The sequence below is a fragment of the Manacus vitellinus genome, unplaced genomic scaffold, assembly GCF_001715985.3.
Source record: "Manacus vitellinus isolate BGI_N305 unplaced genomic scaffold, ASM171598v3 scaffold_11_pilon, whole genome shotgun sequence".
NCBI classification, from domain to species: domain Eukaryota; kingdom Metazoa; phylum Chordata; class Aves; order Passeriformes; family Pipridae; genus Manacus; species Manacus vitellinus.
Window position 1 is genome coordinate 2,954,561 of NW_021938895.1, and position 22,924 is coordinate 2,977,484.

At 40.0% G+C, this 22,924-nt stretch overlaps 1 protein-coding gene across 2 annotated transcripts in view; it reads right to left on the reverse strand.

The window, feature by feature from the left end:
- Positions 1–484: 484 nt before the first annotated feature.
- PTCHD4 (patched domain containing 4) overlaps positions 485–22,924 on the reverse strand; it is an 82,757-nt gene continuing 60,317 nt past the window's right edge. For both annotated transcript variants that reach the window (XM_018088963.1, XM_008927045.2), the window contains exon 3: positions 485–2,156. In XM_018088963.1, coding sequence (XP_017944452.1) covers positions 523–2,156 — 1,634 coding nt within the window. In that variant the 3' untranslated portion in view covers positions 485–522. The remainder of the gene's footprint in view (positions 2,157–22,924) is intronic.

Consider the following 22,924-nt stretch of genomic DNA (forward strand, 5'->3'; position numbering starts at 1 on the left):
ATTTACTTCCCAAGTGCATAGGTTTCATCTTAACGAACTTGCTCAAGAAAATTAGAAAAAGAGTGCCATGGCATTTTTAATCTCTCTTGGTCTTGTAACCTTTTCTCATTTTAAATGCTTCTTCTTCTCTTCCATGGACAATTTTAGCAAAAAAATCTGCCTTTTCCCTACTTTTTACTTAATGGTAACTATTTTTTTTCACCCTTGCTTCAGGCCTACATAAGACAAATTAAGCAATTTGCATTAGAGCTACAGTTTAAGATTCAGGAACACTTAATGACCAACAGCCTCTTCCCTGGTGGAGAATGAGGATTCAAAGAAAACATTTGAGATTATTTTACTTTCATTATTTTTGTTAAAAAAAGTTTGCACCTTGAGGTGTCATGAATACCCCTTCTTGATCTTCCTTTGCCTTGTCAGACCTGGCCAGCACAAGCAGCTGAGATCTTTGCTCTATTTTCCCTGCATCTTTGTGCAACACTTTTTTAAAAAGAGAATATACTATTATTTTTTCTAAACCTTTCAGACTGCTGTAACATGATCAGGATTCTCCTGAATCTCTATGCATTCGATCTCTTCTCGTTCCTTCCTTTTTGCCCGTTTCTTTTTCTTGTGGTGCTTTTTTGAAGGTGGGAAAAAGGTTAGAAAGACAGGCAAAATAACAAAACAGTGCAGAAGTGTGCAACTGCCAGCAAGCAGCAAGCATTTGAACAGTGTGAAGGTCAAGTTTGAAGGCACAAAGAGAAGGGGGACCAACCCAATAAGAAAAGAAGAAACGTTCTGCAAAATGGCTGTCCCATGCTCTTGGAGGGAGTTCTTTATACACTGAGTTCGGGTGTGCTCAGTAGCGAGTACAAATGTATAAAGCAGGGGTGCACAGTGATCTATGGCAAAATTCAAAGTGTAAATAAGGCACAGTATAGAAATGCAATCCATATCTACATTCCATAGGGTCATCAAGCCAAGCACACCCAGCTCTATTGAGGTGACACTGAGAATTAACCAGAAATTTCCCAGAGGATGGATAACCAGGAAAAAGGTCAGTATTAACACCAGGAGGATGCCAAAACCAGAAATCAGGACAGGCATAGTTACTGATAAACCGTAGTGGTCCATAAAAACAAAAGTAGGATTGAACACAATGAACTTGATGCTCTGTATAAGAGAGAGTGGCCTCAGCTTTTCCAGCAATTCCACTGCTTCCCTCTGTGTGTTTTCACTAGTCCTGGCCACAAGGTACAAACGAGAAGCAATTATGTTGTTCTCATCTCCAGCTTTGGAGAAAATTATGTCATTTTTGAAGTGCTGGAATTCTGGCTTTTTTAAAAAGGAGCTCTGGAGGATGCTGATAAAGTCACTTTTGTTGGTTGCACTGATGTTACCCACCCGAAGGTACTGGTAATACTGTTCAATCCACGACACTGTGTTGAACCCCTGGCTTAGTGTTTTTAGGTCTTCTTGCACAGTACCATTCCAGTACTCCAGAGGTTCATAAATGTAGAAGCCTATCACTGGGCTGTAGTTGCTGAAATACTTTTGCTGTATGAGGGCATAGGAGACACTTGGAGACTCACTGGCAAGAAGGTTGATGATGTTGGCTCCATCACTGATCTGTAAGCACCCCATAAAGGAGAAAGAGGCATAGATGAGATACAGTATCACCACAAATGGCTTGACATAGATGTTGGTAATCCACTCGTTGTAGTGCTCTCGGAGGAAATGTTGGATAAAGTGGTGCTGGTATGGGTTGGTCTCGTGGTGGGAAGTGTGCTGATGGCCATCGTTCATCATGGTCTGGAACCACACAGGTTTCCGGTCCAGGTACTCTGCTGAAGGGATTTTACAGCAGAAGATGCTGTGGTAACGGTTCTGCTCCAGCTGGCCAGCAAAGACCAGGCAGGAGCCAAAGAAGGAGAAGATATAGAAGTAGTTCAACAGGATGGAGACGCACATGTTCTGGCAAAAGACTTTTACAGCTTCGATGTTGGTGAAAGGGCTTGCACCCATGCCAAAGGCTATGAAATACAAGGAGCTTGTCATTGTGTAGGAGACCATGACATCTGAGTAGGCATCTGCTACCCGGTCCTTGAATGGCAGATTCTCTCTGGTTCGACGCCATCCTGAAAGAAGTTCAAACACTCCTTTGGTTCCATGACCTGAAAAGAGAAAACAAAGTGTATACATGTGCATATATGTAAGGGGGGAGGTCCAGTCATCCTGCAGGTTTTTCTTCCCCCAGCAGTAAAAAAAAATTGTCAGCTAAGTTTTGTTCTTTTTTTTTTTGTCTCCAGGTAAACAAATGGAAAATTGTGAATTTTCTGTCTAAAGCTGGATACCAGAATTCATATACAGGTGCTTCGATTAACATGCCTGATATTCTGAGACTCTCCATACTCAGAAAAGAAAGTATGAAAAAATGTTTAAAAAACATTCCTTGATTTTAATGGACATTGAATTAGTTCCCAAAGGGACTGTAAATATAGGAGAACATGAAGTTTGGTTCAAGCCTTGGGTTCATTCTTGAAATTCCTTGTGGATCCCACTACATCTTTCAAGGCTCAAGGGATTCAATTTGAAACACTTAAAAATACAAGTAACAACATTTTCTTCCAAAGAGTATAAATTAAAGGCATTGTTTGAGAAATGAGTGGGAACATCTTGGTTCTTCATGCTGGATGGAGGAGAAATTATACTGTAAGTACAAATAACCAGAATAATTTGGATCATGATTCTCTCTCTACTGAGTGAGATTGGAACTCCTCAGTGATAGTACACAAGTTTTCACACTATATGAAAGTTGACATGCAGGTGGTAATGGCTAAGTCATTGGTCCACGTTAATTGTCTGGAAAACATATGAGTTTATTTTCTATGATTATAACTCTTCTGTCTCTTTCTCTCTCAGCTATCCAGAGCTCCTCCTGATGACAAGGAATTCCCTTAGCTCACGTGAGAGGACAGTCAGAAAAGTCAGACCTGCTCAGTGCTCCATGACACATTCTTACTTCATATTCCACCCTGAGAAATATTTTTGGGTATGATTTTTTAATAAATTAATGCTTAATACAGATTTACTTTCATTTTACTTATCACAGTCGCAGTCTATGAAGTCTACAACTATTACATTTTGTGATAGAATGGTAACAAAGATCAGAATCTGATCTTACTAGTTTAACTAGTTTAGTTTAGGTTTAACCAGTAAAGTTATTCATTATGTATACACATTCCTACAATGCATATGTTGATAAAAATATATACACACATACACATTATTTTTTTTTCCCCCATTAGAGAATTTCAATTTGGAGGAAAATAAAAAATCTAACATTCAAAAAAAGGAGCCAAAATGGCTTGGCTTTCAAATAAAAATGTTGGTCAACAAATAAAAACACCAATTTGGGCTTTGATGAGAAAGTGGAAAGTTCTCTGCACTTTGGATCAAGCCCTGACAAAGTTCTGGCCAATGTAAGGAAACACACTACTGAGCAGGAGAGAAGTAGAAGCAAATTGCCTCTGTTTGTGGGCCTTCACTTTCTATAGCAGGAATCAAAGCATGCACAAAGGCAATTTTCTTGTATCAAAAGCAGAAATATGACAACGGTATACTTGCAAATAATCAAGTATGTACAACTAAAGGACCGCTGAGTTTGTCTTTAGATTTAAATTGTTTGGGATTCATACAGCTGCTTATGTTGCCCAAAGCAGACTCCTGACAGCCATTCTAGACACGGAAAATTACAGCATAAACTGTCAGGTTCTGTGAATGTTACCTGCTTTACTGCAAATCGGTGTCCCCAGTGAAAGATAAACCTACAGTACTGCAGAAGTCTTGCAGTTAGCAAAAGGCCTGCGTGGAAATGTTGCTCTCTAATGAATCAGTGTCTCAGTTCAGGAGGGACCTTGAATTCCCTGGTAAGTTTAGGGTGAGTTGCTCAAACTCTCAAGGCGCAGCTGTCGTTGGCACAGCTGTTATTGCACACTGTCATTTTCAGACCACCAAGCAGAAAGAATTGGCTCCTTCAGCTGTGTAAAGCTGCAGAATCCAGTGACTTGGATACATTCTTATACTTTTCTTAAAGCAAGTGCCTAAGTACCCTACAGTGTGTGGACCAGATTGGCTGGTCATCACTTCCAGTGCCGATGTCCTGGCATGGCTAAATTTAATGGTATAGGAATCATTGAATCATTTAAGTTGGAAGTGACCTTTGAGATCATGGAGTCCAACTGTTGACCTGGCTCTGCCACGTTCACCACTAAACCATGTCCCTCAGTGCCACATCTTCACATCTTTTAATACCTCCAGGGATGGTAATTCTCCCACTTCCCTGGGCAGCCTCTTCCAGTGCTTGAAAACAAAATATTCCCTACTATCCAATGCAAACCTCCCCTGGCACAGCTTGAGGCCACTTCCTCTTGTCCTGTTGCTTCTTACCTGGGAGAAGAGACCAACCCCCACCTGGCTACAACCTCCTCTCAGGGAGTTGTAGAGAAGCTCCCTCAGTGATTCCTCAACAGACTTATGCTCCAGACCCTTCACCAGCTACGTTCCCCTTCTCTGGACATGCTCCAGCACCAGGTTGGGTGAAGCAATGCTCTAACAGCTCTATCAACAATTAACAGTAATACTGGCTTTTCTCTGCTTATTCAAAAATCTCACTTATGTGCCCTCCTGCAAGTTTATGTTCACAGTTGTATCTTTGTCATGTTTTTATTGTTATTAATTCAAAAATTTTAGTATATCACACTCTCAGTGAAGAATTCCTGGGCGCATTTAATCTTAGGGTAGGTATGCAATGACTAATAGAAAGGAGCTTTATATTGTCAAACATATGTATAAAGGAATACCCAAGAGTACACACTAATGACTAAGCACAAACTTGTGAAAATATTGAAAATTAAAATACTGTAATTAAACTCTAGACTTTTTTGCAAATAGAACAAGTAGTAACCTAAGGAAAAAAATATTAATTTTGCAACTTCTTTGAGGATGAATATTGGCACTGATTTTCTCAGGATAATTAATACACAAATGCAAAATTTCAACTTATCCCCCTTTTACAAATAACTTCAGTTCTATCACACAAACACAGATACTGGAGAATACAGTGCAGTAATTTCCTTGCTGCCACAAGATCTTTACCTGACTGGTTTTTCCCCATCATTACTTAGATACCAAATTTTCCAGTCAGCCTCTGTTGCTCTCCCCACATAAACAAGTCTGTCCCCCTTCCCCAACAAGGATACAAATCCATTTTTTTTCTGAACATTATCTGACAATTCTGGTGATTCGAACACCACACTCACTCTGTAAAATTCTGTTCCTTCAGCTGCATTGTTATGTCACTGACAACACTGACAGTGGAGTTAAGTTCACTGAGCAGTTGTAGGAAGGTTCAGAAGGTCTTTGGCTCTGGGTCAAAAACAGTCAAGTTTCTCAGGTACTGACATGACACAAATGAAGTACAGCAATTTTTTATTTGCCAGACAGGCAATGGCCTATGACTACTTAAGAGAAAAGGAGAGGAGAAATTTTTATCCCATTACTTGTAAGGTTAAGAGAGCAAGTAAGGGAGGCTGCAGAGAAGATGGAAATAAATAATGTGTTTTCTGCCTCAAATCCAAAACCAAAAGATTAATTGTGAGCAGATATTAAAAATAAGTTTGAAGAAGATAGGGATAGAAAAAAGAAGAATGAAATAACAGATTAAAGACCACTTGATTGAGTTAAACTTATTCAAGCTGGAAGAGCCTGGAGAAATGAATCAAATAAAAATTAAGCCAAAGCAATCTCAGAACTATTAGAAGTCATTTTAGAGAATGAAAGTAGATGGGATGATCCAAGAAGAATGGAGAGAAGCAGCAAAGTATGTGTCTTCAAAAAGGAGAACTGGAGTGATGTTTTGAAAAGGGGCATGGTATTTTCATTGGACCGTAGAAAGATTTGGGTTGAAAGGGACCTTTAAAGATCATCTAGTTCCAGAACCCTGCTGTGAGTGGGGACATTTAAAAAAAATGGAAAAATTAGGTGAATACCCTGAGGAATAAAACCAGCAAACAATGGTCTTTTATTTAAAAATGAAAAGTGTAAAGGAAAACTGAATCAGCTGGACTTTTTTCCCATATAGACTGGAACGTCAGTAGTAACTCAACAACATTCAACATGAAATAAGTTATTAAGAAGAGGACAGAAATAAATTCTTTCTCATTTCTACTTGGAGAAGGACATGGTTTCATTTGCACAACCCCCCCCCCCCATTTAACTTAGACACCAGAAAAAAACAAATCTTTCTTTCTTTAAGGTTCATTAAACACTGGAACACACTATCCAAGAGGGTCAAAAAGTCTTCTCCGTTACAAGTCTCAAGGTTAGATTAATAAATGTTAATGTGAGTGCTAGGTACATCCTACATCCTGTCAATGCTGCAAGGCAGATCCTGTTCAGATTCCTGAGGTCTCTTACTTTCGAGCCATCCTACCTAAATTTGACTTAAGATGCTTAGGATTGTTTAAGCATGAAAACCAGTCTGTCTTCTTCTGTCTGTTTTCTTAACCAAAGCATGCCTGTTCAGCGTTTAGCTATTGCTTCTGCCACAACCAGTCAGCTTCTTGGCACTGGAATTTGATCTGCATTTGTCACTCCACATAATATCCACTGAGACCACAGTCTGAAGCCATGAGGCACTGCTAGAAGGAGAGGTTGGATACTGCCAGCTTTTGGAAACTTTCTAGGAAGGAAGATCAGAATGACTCTGCACTTTTTTTGGATCAACACATAAAGAAGATTATTTGCTGCTATAGGTGATAGCAGTCGATGTGATAACCTTGTTGTCTATGTTATATTTCCAACAAGTCTTTGAAGTAAGTGCCATAGCACAGCTTTACTCAGCATTTCTGCACTAAGAAACCCAAATATTGTAGTCAGTTTTCATTAACAGCAAAACATGTAAACATTCCATGTCTGCAAAGGATGCAGAGACAGCTTACTTTTAAATCATAGTGGTGAGCAATAAGTATAATTTTACATTAAAATTCTTTGCTATGAGTCTACTGGAAAGAAACTATTTTATTTGTGGAAATGACATTTTTTTTCCCACATGAATAAGCAAACAGGGCACATGAAGATTTTTTTCCTTCTTTAGTAGTAGAGAGGCCAATTCACATCCTGGAAAAACTCCTCTTGTTTTATCTAATCAATACCCTGTGATAGTAGGGGCCATGTACAGTAGTAGGATACTGAAGCACAGAACTCTAGAATCCTAGAATTAGTGAGGACTATAAAGACCATTTAGTTCCAACTCCCTGCCATGGGCAGGGACACCTTCCACTAGACCATGTTCCTAGCTCTTTTCTGGACTAGCTCCAGCAGGACAATGTGGATCTCATGCTGGGGACCCCATTGTAGATAATTTAGGCTCACACCATCACTTTCTTACAGAGGAGGAGCTTTGTATCCCAACACAGTGCAATGTAGGATGCATTTGTTCTTCCACTAAATCACTAATATTAGTGTCATTAATATTAGTATCCTCACTTATATTTAAAAAATGAAGCACAGAGATTAAACAAATTAATCACAGTCATCAAGGACTGTCCATATCTCAGAGAGGGAAGAAGAAATAGAAAAAAATTATTAAACTACTTCTTTGAGAAGAATCAGTAAATCCTTGGGGTCTTTGATGCAGAAGGTAAAGAGAATCTGAAGCTTGGTAATACTTCAAGTAGCAGTAAGATACACAAGGAAATGTGTTCTGAATCTAGATACTTCCATAAAGGTAAATCTCAGCACACTGCATCCAGATAAGAACTGGACCTTAACTCTAAGAAAAAAATTCCCAGCTTGATTAAGGATAAGGAAAAGATAGAGTATATTTTTTAAAACTAATCTGAAATGTAGGTAGGAAAAGAATGATTTTAATTTTACGTGTCTAAATACTTGTAAAATGATTGTAATTGAATTGTTCACATAGTAGGATTGTTGATCATTTCTTCTTTATTTAGTTTTCCTTTAGTTGTTGTGCTGCTTTAGTGGTAACTAGAGTAATTAAGGGGTCCTGATGAGGGACTAAATCACTCTCACAGTATTTAGTGGTTTGCTCTTTCTCCAGAATATCAGTGCAAGAGGTGAAGTCAGACCTCAGCTTATCAGTAAAATGCCAGTGAAGGTTCAGATTTTGGGGATAGAAAGTCCAACTGTGAAATCAATGGACTTCTGACTAACATTGTCCAAAGAGAGGAGTTTCCTTGGGCTGTAGGAATTATCAGTGATATTACAGTATTTACACCTTCTGAATGTCGTGGAACTTACAGCAACAAATATAGAATGTACACTCAAGATGTGATGCTGAATTTCCTGCAGAAATTTTGTTTTGACTAAACTTATAATTCTTTATCTCATTTGATAAATGGTATTTTGTGATGGTAAAAAGCATCTAGACAGAAATTAAATCCTTTCTAGGTCCATTCTCCTTGTGATGCCACAACATGCACAATTTCTTCTCTAGTCAGATTTATGCAGGCATGCTGACAGAGGGGTTTACACCCTGCTGTGCCTTTCCTTCTCAAAAAGTATTCAGGGTAGAATTGTTCTTTTAAGAAACAGATCATTATCATAATAAATTGGCTAAATCACAGAGCTGGGTTTTATAGCAAGAATGTTTGACCAAGTGCAATGAAACCTCAGCCAGTTGAACCATGAGTCTTTAGTGGCAAGGACCTCAGGGAAACCTCTAGTGCTGCACAAGAGATTTCTTTATTCCTGGATTTTAGCATTTCAGACAAATACAGCAAGTAAACTTAAATCTATCACATATGTCATAAATGAAATCAGTTATGCTTAATAGATATTTTAATTTCCTTAAAAACGTTTCTGCCAGACTATAGCCACTTCACAGGCCTGAACACGTTGGTGACTTCCAGCTCCCAAGGTCTGGCCTATTCCCATTACAATGTAAACCCCTTTTAAAAAGCAACAGTGCACCAGAGGGCTCTTCTGCCAACCATACAGACTATGACTGATGCCTTCATGTGTACTCCAAGTAATTGCACTTATTTCTGCTCGCATGAGCACTTCTGAAAGCCTTTTAAATAATTCTGGGAATTGCTGATGAGACCAAAACATGAAAGAGTTAGTCTCCTAGTGGGCATTTCAGTGGAGCCTGGCAGAGAGCAACCCCATGAATGTCTGAGGCTGAAGAGCACTTAGGAGAGAGGCAAACATTTGATTCTGTCTGGTTTGGCCATATTTCAGAAATCTCAATATCAGCCCAACACTGCTCCCATAAAATTCTGCCAACTTCTCAACCACAGCCATAGCTGTAGATGCCTGTAGAAGAAGAAAATGGTGCAATGATGTGGCAGTTGTAGCTGAGTTCCTCCCTTGCCTTCCAATTTCCTAAGAAACACCAATCTGTACATTAGATTAACATGAATCTGTTGGAAATACAGATTAAAAGTGATGGTTCACAGGCTCTTTTGATCTCCTTTCTGGTATGTTCCCTCTTCAGTCAATTAGTTCCACAGTCCTTGACAGCCCCCTTACCGTACTCTTTCCCATCCCCCTCAAAATAAATGTTGTCCCAGACAACATGCAGAAGCCCAAACAACTATGAGAGCTGGACTAAACCACATCACATCCTCTAGGCACATCCTCAATCTTTCATCAGCTTGTGTTTCTCATTTTGCAGACTCTCAAGCCAAACACTGTTATCCCTGTTTACACAGAGACCAGCATGATGGGACCTTGATCTTGATTTGAATTAAGAATAATTAGTGCTAACAAGAATTTGGCATCTCTGATTTTGAATCTTATCCAATTTTGTATCTTTCATATTGAAAAGACCTTTCCAGAGCTTCACCATAAGCATCCCTGGGTAGGAGCCCAGGGCTGAGCACTGGAGATGAGCCAAAGAACTGCTAGTCCAGACACAAACATATTTCTGACTGAACTGTGGTGACATCACTTTGTACTCAAGGTTCACTTGCTGTAGTTCATTTTAAGGTCAAATTTTACAATTTTTCATGCTTAGAAGCTCCCCTTCTTCTTGTTAGAAGGAACAGAAATATTTAATAACACACCACCCCCATCCCCCCATGCATTGAAATAGAACTGAACACAGAGAATATTTCAATGGATGTGATCAGTCATTGGGCTGCACACCTCATTATGGGAGATTTAGGTTTGAGCTAACGTATACTGCTTGCAAATTGTACATAAAGTTGGAATCCTGCTTAGTTTTCTGCTGTGCTTAGCAATGAATTAAAATGCACTTTTTGCTGTTTCTCATTTAAGCCTTTTAATGAACATTGTAAACAAGAACTGCGCATATGGAATCTGCTGTTCATTGATGGGAGTTTAAGTGACATAGAAGACAAGATAATGAATTTAGATCAAATAATTGATGAATTTATTATATATTCATTTATGCTAAAAGCATAGGAGGGATTTGTGACACAGATCAGAACACTTTATCACCTGGATTTGATAGTTCGGTAACATCCAAAAGAATAAGGTACTAGTTTTCTTTCAAGAAAGGAAAATGCTTTGATCAAGTGTAGATTCTGGCATCCAGCAAAAATAATCTATACTTGAATCATTACAGAAATAATACATTTGGTAATTTGCTGATTTCTGGCAGAGAGGGAGCAATTGTGAATTCTTCAAAGAAAAGTAAGAGAGGTTAAATAGTTGAAGAAGTAAATAGAAGGTGTAAAAGAATACACATCCAAAAAATGACCAGTGCACTTGTAAGTTTGAGCTAATAAAGAAAGTGAAGGAGTGCTTGAAGGAATGGGACCTATTTCTGAAGTTATACATGAGGTAAATGTATAATGCTAGCAGTGGTGGAACCAAATTTTGAAAGCTGAAAACCTTTACCTTCCATTGACAAGACACATTCGTCTGCACAATCTGAAGTTTCTGAACTGCAGGATTCCAGAGCATAACAAGCAATAAGCAGAAAAAAATCACTCTTAACTTTCCCCAGTGATATTAGTCACCAGAATAATGAGTCCCCTTCCTTGAACAGACAAAAACACCCGGGCAAAGCTTTGTGGGGATTTATCTCTCTTTGAAAGGGATATAGTCTCTCTGATCATGAGTATTTTCCATACAACTCCAAAGTCTAATAGGACACCATCTTTTCACTTGGACTGAAGGTTGGGTGCTGTGGTTTGTAATATGCTAAGGAGAGAGTGAGTGCTGCATCTTGGCTAAAGTAGTAGTTCATTTTCACTTGTACGCCCAAGGCCAAGTTCTACCCGAGTAAAGCAGGGCTGGCTTCTACCTTGATAATTAACAGGTCAAATCCTGTAAAATTCCTACACTAATAATCTCTGTTTGGAAATTACTCCAGCTGGTGGCAATGTGGTGCAGAGCACAACACTTATGTTCTTCCCTCAGCCACTGAGGTTTCCATCTAGACTTCTTATCTTGATGTAAAAACACACCTTTTCTGCAGTGAAGAGATAGCTTCAGACCAAAGGCAATGAACCCATCTGCTGAAAGGGTGATATTTTTAACAGTGCTGTTAGTCCAGGATTTGCTGACATTTGTTTACTTCAGAAAAGAGATGGGAAGGCAGAGCGAGAAGCGACATTACCCTTTCGTTTCTGTTTGCTGGGAGTGAAGGAAATATGGGGACTGACTCAGCAGTTTCAAAAGGAGGTGTTAAATCTCCCTTTCCCTTCCCAGAAAGCCCAGGTTCTGCATTGCACTGGAACTTGGAGGAAGGCTGCTCTGCTGCCCTTGCCAAGCCTGGGATGGTGTTCAGAGCACTGCAGCACCACAGATCTGGCTCAGGTCGTCCCACCAGTGGGACTGCTCATGCTGGGAAGCATCCTCATATTTGTCTGCTTCAGAGTCACAGGCAGCTGCCAAGCAGCTGATGCAGAGATGTGGCTGCTGCCCTACTCTGTGATACACAGGCTGTGCTACTCACACAGTAATGCTTCGGGGGAGCAGCAGCCTCTCCTCTATTCCCAGTGTGGGCTTATAAATTTAGCCTAGGGATCACAGATTGCCAGTGTGGGATGGGTAGGTTACATATATACCATTTATCAAACAGCAGTGCCAGGGAATGCTGTAGATGCAGGAATTCATCCAGGTGAGCTGCCAAATGGTTATAAAGATCCTCAGAGTGCCTCTGCGTAGGCAAAAGCCTTTCCTTGGACCTAAAAGTTTCCTCTCATTAGACAAGGAGTGAAAAGTAAAATGAACCAAAGAGAGAAGAAATGACTTATCCAATGCCTGGAATAAAATCCTACTCCTTCCTTCTCATTATGCAGCTCTATTGAAAAATGAAAACTGCAACATACTGATGCTCTGCCTGCTGCTCCAGGGCTCTCAGCTCCCCTTGTGTCAAATTAGTTCAAAACCCTATAACACTAATATGGACCATTCAGGAAGTTAAAAGAACTTGCACATATTTGGGGAGAAAAACTCCATGGAAAGGGTCAGTAAAGTCAGAACAATTTTGGATGCAGCAGCCAGCCAGCCAAGAAGCAGCTGGACCCTGATGGGAATGTTTTGGGAAAGTATGACTTGATGCTTGATCTGTTGAAATCCTCATTTTTAAAGCATTTGCCATTGGTTGCTATCAGAAATAAGATGCTGAGCTAGATAAACCCTTTGACCTGAATCAGTCTGAATTCTTTTACATCCCTGTATATTCATGGGGCTGACTGCATTAAAATCCAAAGCCACAGAAGAATGAATTAAAGCCGTGCAGCTCTTCTGGCCCTTAATTCTGGCATTTAAGTTTTTGACTTTACTAATTTTAACATTGTAGCAATACCATTTAGAAATCTATCTTTAAATTGCTACAGATACTTATCTCTTTCACTGCCTGGTCTCAGGTCCCATTTACCCTCACCACTTGTGCAGAGAACTGATTAAAAATTGATTATTTTGCCATGGGTTGATACAGCAGTGCATGCATCAATTCCCTCATGCACTGCATACATGAATGACTATCATGACTTCTGTGACATTATGGATATTACACCTATTTTATGGCAGTGAAATTGAGGCAAAAAGAAATCTAGTTTTAAACTACCAGAAGGATCTCCAGAAGTGAACATATGGCATTGACCAGCCTTGTTCTCATGTAGTACAGGATTTTTATTACAATTTGTATGCTTAAAGCCTGATATCAATCAATATATACGTGTCATACTTTGGGGATTTGTATCTTGGGCGTTAGACCAAGACACAGAGGAAGTAAACCATACAAATTCATAGACATCTGTTAAAACATGTTGCTTCTGCAATTTTTAAGATAGCACATGACTTCTGCTTTTTCTGCAAGCCCTAGACTCCTTCCCTTGTTGTCTTTCAGCCTTTCCAAGAGGCAGGGCTGCCACCACCGAAGGACTCCTTCCCTGCATGGCTCTGATTCACTGGCCAGAGGACCCCATGAAGAGCTGGAATTAGACCAACAAGCTCTTTCTCAGTTTTGTGGGGCATGGCTTCACCTTCAAGCTGCTTCTCATAAACCCTGGTGAAATGGTTGTAAATAAAGCACACGAGGAGCTTTCTTTTCATGGCAAAACTCCCACAGACATCTGATATGCCCGGTGCTGGCATTAAAAATATGAGTGGGCTGGCTTGGGCAGGACTTAAAAAAAGCCTTTTTGAGTTAGCAGCATTTAGCAGCTCATTAATGTATCTGAAACCTGACCTTTAGCATCTCCCCGTCCCCGGGGGGAGATCATTAAGGTTTTCTTTTAATTATTATTCTGTCTAAACTCAGCCTGAAAGTTTAAGGCTAAACTATGGTCTTAGAACAATATATAAGACACATTTCTGTTTTGGGGAGTGTTCTTTTTGCTTGGAATACCAGGAACAGTGAGTCAGCTGGCTGCTCATCCTTTTCCCATTATTATTTTGAATATCCCTAATTTCAAATGGTCATAATTTTGATCATGAAATTAGTTTGAATATGTTTAACACCTCAAGGAGTCTGGAGAGGGAGTGCTTTCTCTGATGAATCTTTTGTTGTGCATAGGTCCCTATGGAGGTCATTGGAGATTCCTAATCTGCATCCATTCTAATGAATTAATTATTTCTAGGGTTAATTTTCTGTCACAGAAGCCAGCTGGTGCAATCTAAGCACGTAAACTATGGTATGTTACTCCTTTAGCCTCTAGAACAGAACGGTCATTCACAAACCTTAATTTGCACCAGGGAGTTATTTGGGAAAGTGCCATGAACAGGGCAGAACCATGTCAGGGAGCATGCAAAAAATTTAATACTCTTTAGACAGTCATAGGCCTGGCCTGCTCTGTTTTCTAGTAAAGGCTTTAGCCAAAGGGTGATGCTGTTCTGCCACTGCAAGTGCACAAGAATCCCACTGATGTGGAATTTCTGAGTTCTGCTGAGGTACCTAACTGTCATGTATATATATATACACTTGGGGGATGGGTGTCTTAATCCCTTTGTGGACATTATAAAAAGTACAATATGCTAATTCAGTTTATCATGTTTTTATAGAGATGACTTCACTGGTTGAAAGTGTAGTGGTGTGAGGGTGAGGGGCTGCTTTGCTTTATAGGCTGACTGACAAAACAGTGTATCACTAATGTCAACTTGAGGCCCAAACCCTCAGCTGTTTTAAGCCCGTCACTTCCACTTCACTTTACTGTGTGCATTCACTAATTTCTATGATCATTAAAACCAGCATATACAATAAGAAATGGAGAGATGATCTCTTCCTCTGTTTTCATCTGTCATGCTGCTTCAATGGTCCTTCCCCCCTAAAAGGTATGACAAATAGATTACCCTTTATAAGAAGCCCAACGCTGTGAAAGAAAAAGGAGGAATGTGGAAACTGCTTGATCAAACTACTTTAAACTCTTTGTTTTTTTAGTGTTTTTTATACATTTTAAAATGCTGTGTTGTCAGTCATTGCAATGGGCGTAAGGCAGAGATAACCCAAACCCAGATTGCTGATCCCATTTAATAGCTTGGTACGTGTAACTGAAAGATGTAAAAAATCCGGAGAGCAGCAGCCTCTTAAGTCTGCTACTAAGAGTGTTTTGCTTGCTAAGCTCAGAAGAAAGAAAATTATAATCTACACCAGAAGCAAGGTGCTGACAGTTCCCAATGAATCACTGATCTCACAGCCTGCTTAGTTTTATTACTTTTATGTCAGCAAAGCTTTGTGAGAAGCACTTCACGATGTACTCTCAGTACATTGAATTTACTTAGAAAGTCAAATAACAATAAATATAAGCCAAACCATATGTATAAATCACTGCAATTTAAATGTAGGACAGAATGCAAAGTTATGTTTTGTTTTAGAAAGAGATTTTAAGATTACTTGCCTCCTACAGGAACCTATATATCAGTTTATTTTAGTTGATTGCTTCTGAGAATGTTGCCCATTCATCCAAACAATGGCATCGCAAATTGCTCTTTCCCTTCAGTTTTAAAGAACTGAAAGTGATTTTAGATATTGTCATGAGTTATTATTATAAGACTGAGCCAGAAATTTGTACCATTTCAGCCTATATCTCTCAAGCTGATAAATTATTGTTATAATGGTGTTTTCATTCATAAGGCTCCAACTGCACAGTACAATCTTAAAGGATTGTTAAAAAGAAACCAGAGCACTAGGGCAAAATATAAAAATGTGACAGCAAGGAGTATTAAAATTCATTTTCTTACAACAATAATATCTGCAGTCTGTAAGATATTCCCTGTGTGGAAAGTGGAAGGTGTCCCAGCCCATGACAGGGAGATTGGAATTAGATGATCTTTAAGGTCCCTTCCAACCTAAACCATCCTATGATTCTAGGATTCCAGAGGGTATTTTTCAAGAGAAGCAGGAAGATACAAAAAAAAAAAAAATTACCCCCCCCTAAAAATTGCTACACAATTTGTATTTTGTAACCTCTTTTTAGATATAATGTTATTCTTTCATGTGAAATATTAAAATTAAGTATCTTTTCATTTTACAGGGGAAGATGAAATATTCACATAGCCATGTACATGGAGTTCTGCTGCTCTAGCACAAGATCACTGCAGTTCTCTGCTGTTTTCTCGGATGGGAATGTTGCTGAGTACCTCAGTCTTCTCCTCACCTGTTATGACCAGTTTGCCAGCCTTTTTTATCCGGGGTGGGGGGGGGGAGTGAATGCCTTCTTTGACCTTCCTTTTCTGGTTGACATACCTTTTGTTCCCTTCATGTTATTCGTGTCATTTGCCAAATTCAGCTCCAGGTGTCCCTTGGCCTTCCTCATCCCACCCTTACACAAACGGATTGTGTCCCTATAATCTTTCCAGGATACTTGTCCGTGCTTCCACTACCTGTGCGTTTTCTTCTTGCCCTTCAGTTTGACCAGCAGATCCCTCCCTACTCAGCCATGCTGGTCTCTTGCCTTCCTTGTCCAATTCCTGCCTCCTGAGGATTTCTTGCTCTTGAGCTTTATGGAATATTTCCTTAAAGATCTGCCAGCTGTGTTCCCCTCTTTTGTCCCTGAGGCCAGTTTCCCAGGGAATCCTATTGACTAACTCCTTGAAGAACTGAAATTTTTTTCCTAATGTTCAGGGTCTTAACCTCACTCTTTGCCTGACCCATATCCCTCAGGACTCCAAACTCCACCGATGCATGATCCCTCCAGTTCAGGCTGCCTCCAATCTTGACATCCCCAGTTAGTTCACTTATGTTGGTGACCATCAGATTCATTATTGTGTCCCCTCTGACAGGGCTCTTTATTACCTGGTTCAAGAAGTTATCCTCCATACATTCCAGGAATCTCCTGGATTGCCTACAGCTTGCTGTGCTACTTTCCCAGTAGATGCTGGGGTCGTTGAAGTCCCTCAACAGGAAAAGCACATGCAAGCACAATGTCTCCTATAGCTGGAGCAAGAAGTCTTCATTAACAGGCTCCCCTTGATCGGGCAGCCTGTGGTAGACAGGAATAAAAGGTTCCCTTTATTGCCTTGGTCTCTCATACCCTCAGGCTTTCAACATATTCTTATACACAAGTCTTCACACTTAATTCACATGTTGATGTAGAGGGAACTCCCTCTATCTCTTCTTCCTCCCCTGTCTCTTCTGAACAGCCTGTAGCCATCAATAGCCTCACTCCAGTCATGGGACTCACCTCACCAAGTCTCAGGAATGGCCACTAGATCACAGCTTTCTAGCAGCACAATGGCTTCCACCTTCTCCTGTTTGTTACTCGTGCTGCATGTATTCATTAGAAGCACTTCAGATGGGCTATCAGCTGTCTTGCCTTCCTAGAGGTACACCTCTTAATTCCTTCGAAATATTTCCCTGGTGTTTCCCTTCTGGCTTCTGTTACCTCGGGAGACCTTGGTTCATCTCTGTAAGACTTCAAGTGTGCTCCAGTGTACTCAGCTCATCTCAGAGTACCAATCTGACTGTCCTGGATAGCACCCCATCCTTCTAACCTTGGCCTGTCATCCCACAGCTTGTCACATGCAGGACAAATATTATCCCCTTCCCCTTCAATTCTAGGACAATCTAGCTTGTCTATTGCAGATCTACAGGTGTCTGTCCCCTTCCATTGACATAGAGGAAGCTCAAAGAGATAAAGCTTCAGAGCTCAATTATAGCAGATGGGTTGAATCCAGGTGTGTGTAAATAAAGACCACAATTATCTCTGAGGAACTGGCTTATTTGGTGAGGTAGGGATTTGTACTGAATCCAAGGAGGTGGCTGGCAATGCTGAGTTTCCACATCATGAAGTGATCAAGCAGATGGTCACATTTTGGCTGTTATGTGTTGGGGTTGTCTCCATGGGGTATTTGAGACCTTATAAAAATATGTGCCTATACAGACTGAAAGTTGTTGTGGAATTATTACTGTTAGGAGGTCTGCCTTCTCCATGCCAACAACAGCTAGAAGAGATGCCCTTGCACAGTAAAGAGAGCAATATCTGATTAGCAGGGAATAAAACCATGGCATCAGCAGATCATGCAAATGTTATGGTTGCAAACTGCCAAGAAGCCTGTTGTCAATTAATTTTCTCACAAACCATTCTGCAGAAAATTCTTCTTTGTCACTAGCAGAACAATGATGGCAGATTTTATTACTTCTGGAACAGCAGACTGGGAAGTGCTGTGTCCAAGCAGACTTGCCAGCAGCCCAGATGAAGGCAGGGTGTGCTCATTTATCTTCTCTTTGTCTGCTTTCTGGTCTTTCAGGTATGAACTAAGTGGAACAGAAAACAAAATGTTCATTCTCTTATTGGCCTTTTTATCCTTTTTTCTCCTTTTTTCTTTTAGCATAGGTGATTGACAGACCTTTCTCAATTTCTTTTTGCAGATTGGTTTATTCAGGAGTAACTGTCTTCTCAAGGTCTACTCCTTGGTTGAAGGGTGCTCGATGTCCCCTGGTATTTGGTGATTCCCACTGCTGTGATTCCTGCAGCTTGTCAGGAAATCCAATCCAAGCCTTGTTGTGAAAGATCTCACTTTTTCTGTGACCCCTGTTTTTGTCTCTGAGAGTAAAAACTTTAATACTAGTCAGGTTAGCCCTGAGCTTGCCTTATAGAGAAGGTAAATTTCTGATGGAAATCACAAGTTTTTGTCCAAAGGAAGTAGCAATTTTAAGCCCTTGGTTTACAAGGATGAAGAGTCTAAACTAAAAAATACAAGTGTAGAAGTTACTTAAAGCAAGGAACCCGTTTGGCCTATTCTTTCAGGTTTCTTAGCCAGGGAACTTGTTCACACATTCATCCTACAAACACCATCCCTTGAAGAAGGACTTTGGAGACATACACTAACCTGCATAGGCACAATTTAACTTGAATATTGACTCAAAGAAGCAGCTAATCACGACAAGAGGTATGCAAACCTTTTATTGTGGTTCTATTCAGCAATTGCTATCACTTGACTCTTGAAATATCCTGTCATGTCTCAATAATCCTTTCCATCCATCTCTTATTTTTCACTAAAGAGGAATTACTTAAGCCTTGTTGATAAATATTCAGCATCCAAGAGTGTCTTAGTCTTATTTGGGAGTAGATTTGGAACAAGGAGGAATCTTGGTGTGATTTTCTTGTGTCTTTATTCTTTCAGGACTGAATTGTTGCTGTTATGTCTCACTTTAGAATCATAGGATCATTAAGGTTGGGAAGGACCTCTCAGATCATCAGCTGCAACCATTAACCAGGCACTGCTAAGTCTATCACTAAACCATGTCTCTAAACACTATATGTTAGTGCCTTTCGAACATTTCCAGGGATACTTCACCACTTCCCTTGGCAGTCTGTCCCAACGCCTGAACACCCTTTCAGTGGAGAAATTTTTCCTAATCTGAGTTTCCGCAGTGCAACCTGAGGCCGTTTTATCTTGTCCTATCACTTGTTATCTGGGAGAAGGGACCAGCTTCCCCTGGCTACAACCTCCTTTCAGGGAGTTGTAGAGAGTGATAAGGTCCCCCTTGAGCCTCCTTTTCTCCAGGCTAAACAACCTCCTTCCCTCAAACACTCCTCATCAGACTTGTGCTCCAGGCCCTTCCCCAGCTCTGCTGCCCTTCTCTGGACACACTCCAGCACCTCAATGTCTTTCCTGTCATGAGAGGCCCGAAACTGAAGAAGGTGAGGCCTCACCAGTGCCCAGTACAGGGTGACAATCACTGCCTTCGTCCTGATGGCCACACTATTGCTGACACAAGTTGCTGTCTTGCACCATAAAGTCTAGGTTTGCTTTGTTGTAAATTTACAGAGTACGAATGCAGCCAACTAAATTTTCTCCTTTTTGTAAAAACACATAATTCTTTCCTCCCTCGTTCTTAGGAGTTGGCTTTAAAAGTGCCTTTTAAATGCCTAAGCCAAGTGAGATGAGACAAAGCGAGAGAACAGAGATTGACTGTCTTGTTTGGGGATTATGTCACTCATCTGGGACTGAATCCAGTGACATCTCAATTCAATCTCAATTCAACAAATATTGCCAGAGCAGACTAACAGTGCCTAGATAGGCACTGCCTCACCCCCAGTGCTTGTGCTGTATGGTGATGCAGAGACTGTGCTGGACTGTGAACCAAGTGGGCGCTAATTCTCTCTGACAGACAGAGGAATTAACCCTGGAACTGGATCTAAGCAAATATGGGTTCTCTTTCCATTGATCTACTGACAGGAGGGGGATATTTTTCACTATTTGTTAATGCAGGGGTTTTTTTAAATTTTCTTTGCTTTATTTTCCCCCAGGGCCTAAAAAAAGTGATTTAGGACAAATAGAACATTTTATGTCAGAGTATTTTTTTTTTTAACTTGTCTTTTTCTAGCAAGAAAAGGATGGAGAGTTAGATGTCAGTTTTTCAGACTTGAGACTCTCCAACTTGAACCTGAATTTTACAAATTCATGAAGAAATTTTCCTATAGAAAATCCTTAGGTGCTTAAATGTAATTTGGTAGGCTTTAAAGACTTTGGAAAGAATTTTAAAGAAATATTTAGAGAACTGTAAGAAGAACCTAAAAATTTCTCTGTAAAATAACAGTCTCAGTATGCCACAGTCCGAGGGGGGATGAGGCCGTGACACAGCACGGACAGGTCTGGAGACAAGGCAGAGGTGCAACTGGGATATTTTATTGAGGGGTACAGGGGTTTTATGAGTTTGAGGTGGGGAAAGGGCTAGAATATGGGGTGGAGCATGAGACAGACAAACAGGGGAACAAATCGGGGTAGGGATGTAGGCAAAGGAGGAGGAATGTGGGAGGAACCGGGGAAGGAAAGGGCGAAGGGTAACTGTCTCCTCTGCAGCTTCTGCAGCCTATCAGAGAGGGGAGCGGGGAAGCAGGGAGCAGGCAAACTTGTGGCAAGCCCGGGTGTGCCCAGGCTGTGCACTGTGTTGTGTGGATACAATGCAATACACATATCCAAAACCACATAATAACGGTAAAGTCCATATAATAACTGAAAGGTCCATATAATAAGGTCCTGTCAATTGCTGTATGTTTTTCTCCACGCCTGGAACCTCTCCCATCCTGAATCTTGTTCCTTCACATCAGTAAACGCTCTCACATGAATTCTAGATGCTTTCACACGGTCCTACTCTTACACACTCAGCTTGTTCATGTTCTTTTTTCAGTCCATAATTAACTAAGAGAGGAAACAACCAGCATGATGGATCCTCAGTTCCCACCCCCAGATGTTTTCTCTGCAAGACTGAGCATGGTATGCCCTCATATTTGTTGTTTATTCTTCAAAGGCATCAAGCCAAAGATAGGCACTTGAGCTTCCTCTTTAGACAAAGAAATTATTAATTGGATCTTAAAATAGGTGGGGTGGATTGGTCTCTGGGCACACCCACCTCACATCGCTGACTCTTGAGGAAATCTGGAAGCCTGAATTTTCAGGCTGATAACTCCAGGTGAGATGACATTTTAGGTACTCTTAGCATTAAAAAGTCAATTAAAAATATATGTATGACCGACAGACATCTAAGAATTTCTCCTTCTACCTCAAAGACAACTTTGAAAATCCTACTATGCATGCCTGTGTAAACATATTAACATTTAACAGTTTTCCCTTAGAAACTTTTGAAATTTTATTACGCTCAACTTCACAAATGTCACCCTAACAATTTTCTTGAGAACTTTTTTAAACTAAAACAGCTGAGAAAGTACTAACAGTCTATACTCAGAGAAAGATGAGTGCACCAAGCTTATTTAGTATCGAAGCATCTTTTTATTTGCTGGAATGTTTACTGGAAACTAACCTATAATTTAGTGCAGGTTTCATCCAATAAAACGTGATTAGAAGCCAGTACTGAAAAGTTCACCATGATAATTCTGGAGTGGGAAAATAAAGGTGAACATTGTAGACATTTATCTTATAATACCTTTAACAGAAGAGCACTCAGTGAGGCTTCGGGCTTTCATAAATTATAGCCAATAATTTTCATGTTGAATCCTAAGGACTTCAGTTCTTCGTAAGTAATTTTACTGAATTCTTTTTTTTCTAAAAGGGCTTTTGAATTTTTTTGTTGTTTCTGTAGATCAAGATCCTGATCCATATCTCTTTTACATCAGTGTAATTTAATGACCGTGGCATTCTGAGTACCAGAGTAGGGGAATTTGGGCTGATAACATCAATGTAGAATGTGATTAACTGAGAAATACTGACCATGAGAGACACAGGTGTAGAACTGTGATTCAGGAAGGGGGAATCCCTCAAGAACATGAGTATTTTCTCATAGTGTCAATATTTCTGTCACAAATTCTGGTACATACATCTCATTTAATTTTTCTCAAGGTATGGTAATTACTGCAGAGTGTCAATTATCATTATGACACACATTAAACAGAGGCATTTGACACATGCCAGACATAAAAAGCACATGAAGAGGGACTAGTGATCTGGCATCCATTATTTATGGCAAAATGAAAATATAAGAATCCTAAAATAAATCACTTTTTATATCTTTACGTTCAACTTTATGCTTCTAGGATATCAAATTGGTTGAATGTGACCTGTTCTTGACAAATTCGTATTAACTCTTTTTTATCACTTTATTATTCTGCTAGTGTTTGCAAACTGATTGTTCAACAACCTTCTTTCCTATCTTTGTGACTAACAGGTTGCCTGGTCTATAAGTTTATGGATCCTTCTGGTTATGCTGCTGTTTAAAGATAAGAACTTATCTCCACAAGTTCTAAGGGAATGATTGCTAAAGTTTGCAAGGTTATTCAGATAGTCTTTTGAACCTTTGGAAAATAATTTTCATTAGGGTCTGCTGGGTTGGAGACATTTATCTTATCTGACAACAGATGGTTACCCAAAATCACCAGGGACTCCATTCAGATCCCCAAACAAATGTCCAGGACTTGAGTATTCAAGGTACACAAACATGACTGACAGGATTAATACTCTTAGAAAATTGTACTGAGTCCTGAAAGTGGAATGTATTTCTGGAAATATGGAACACATTTGGTTAACCGAAAAGCTGGATGGA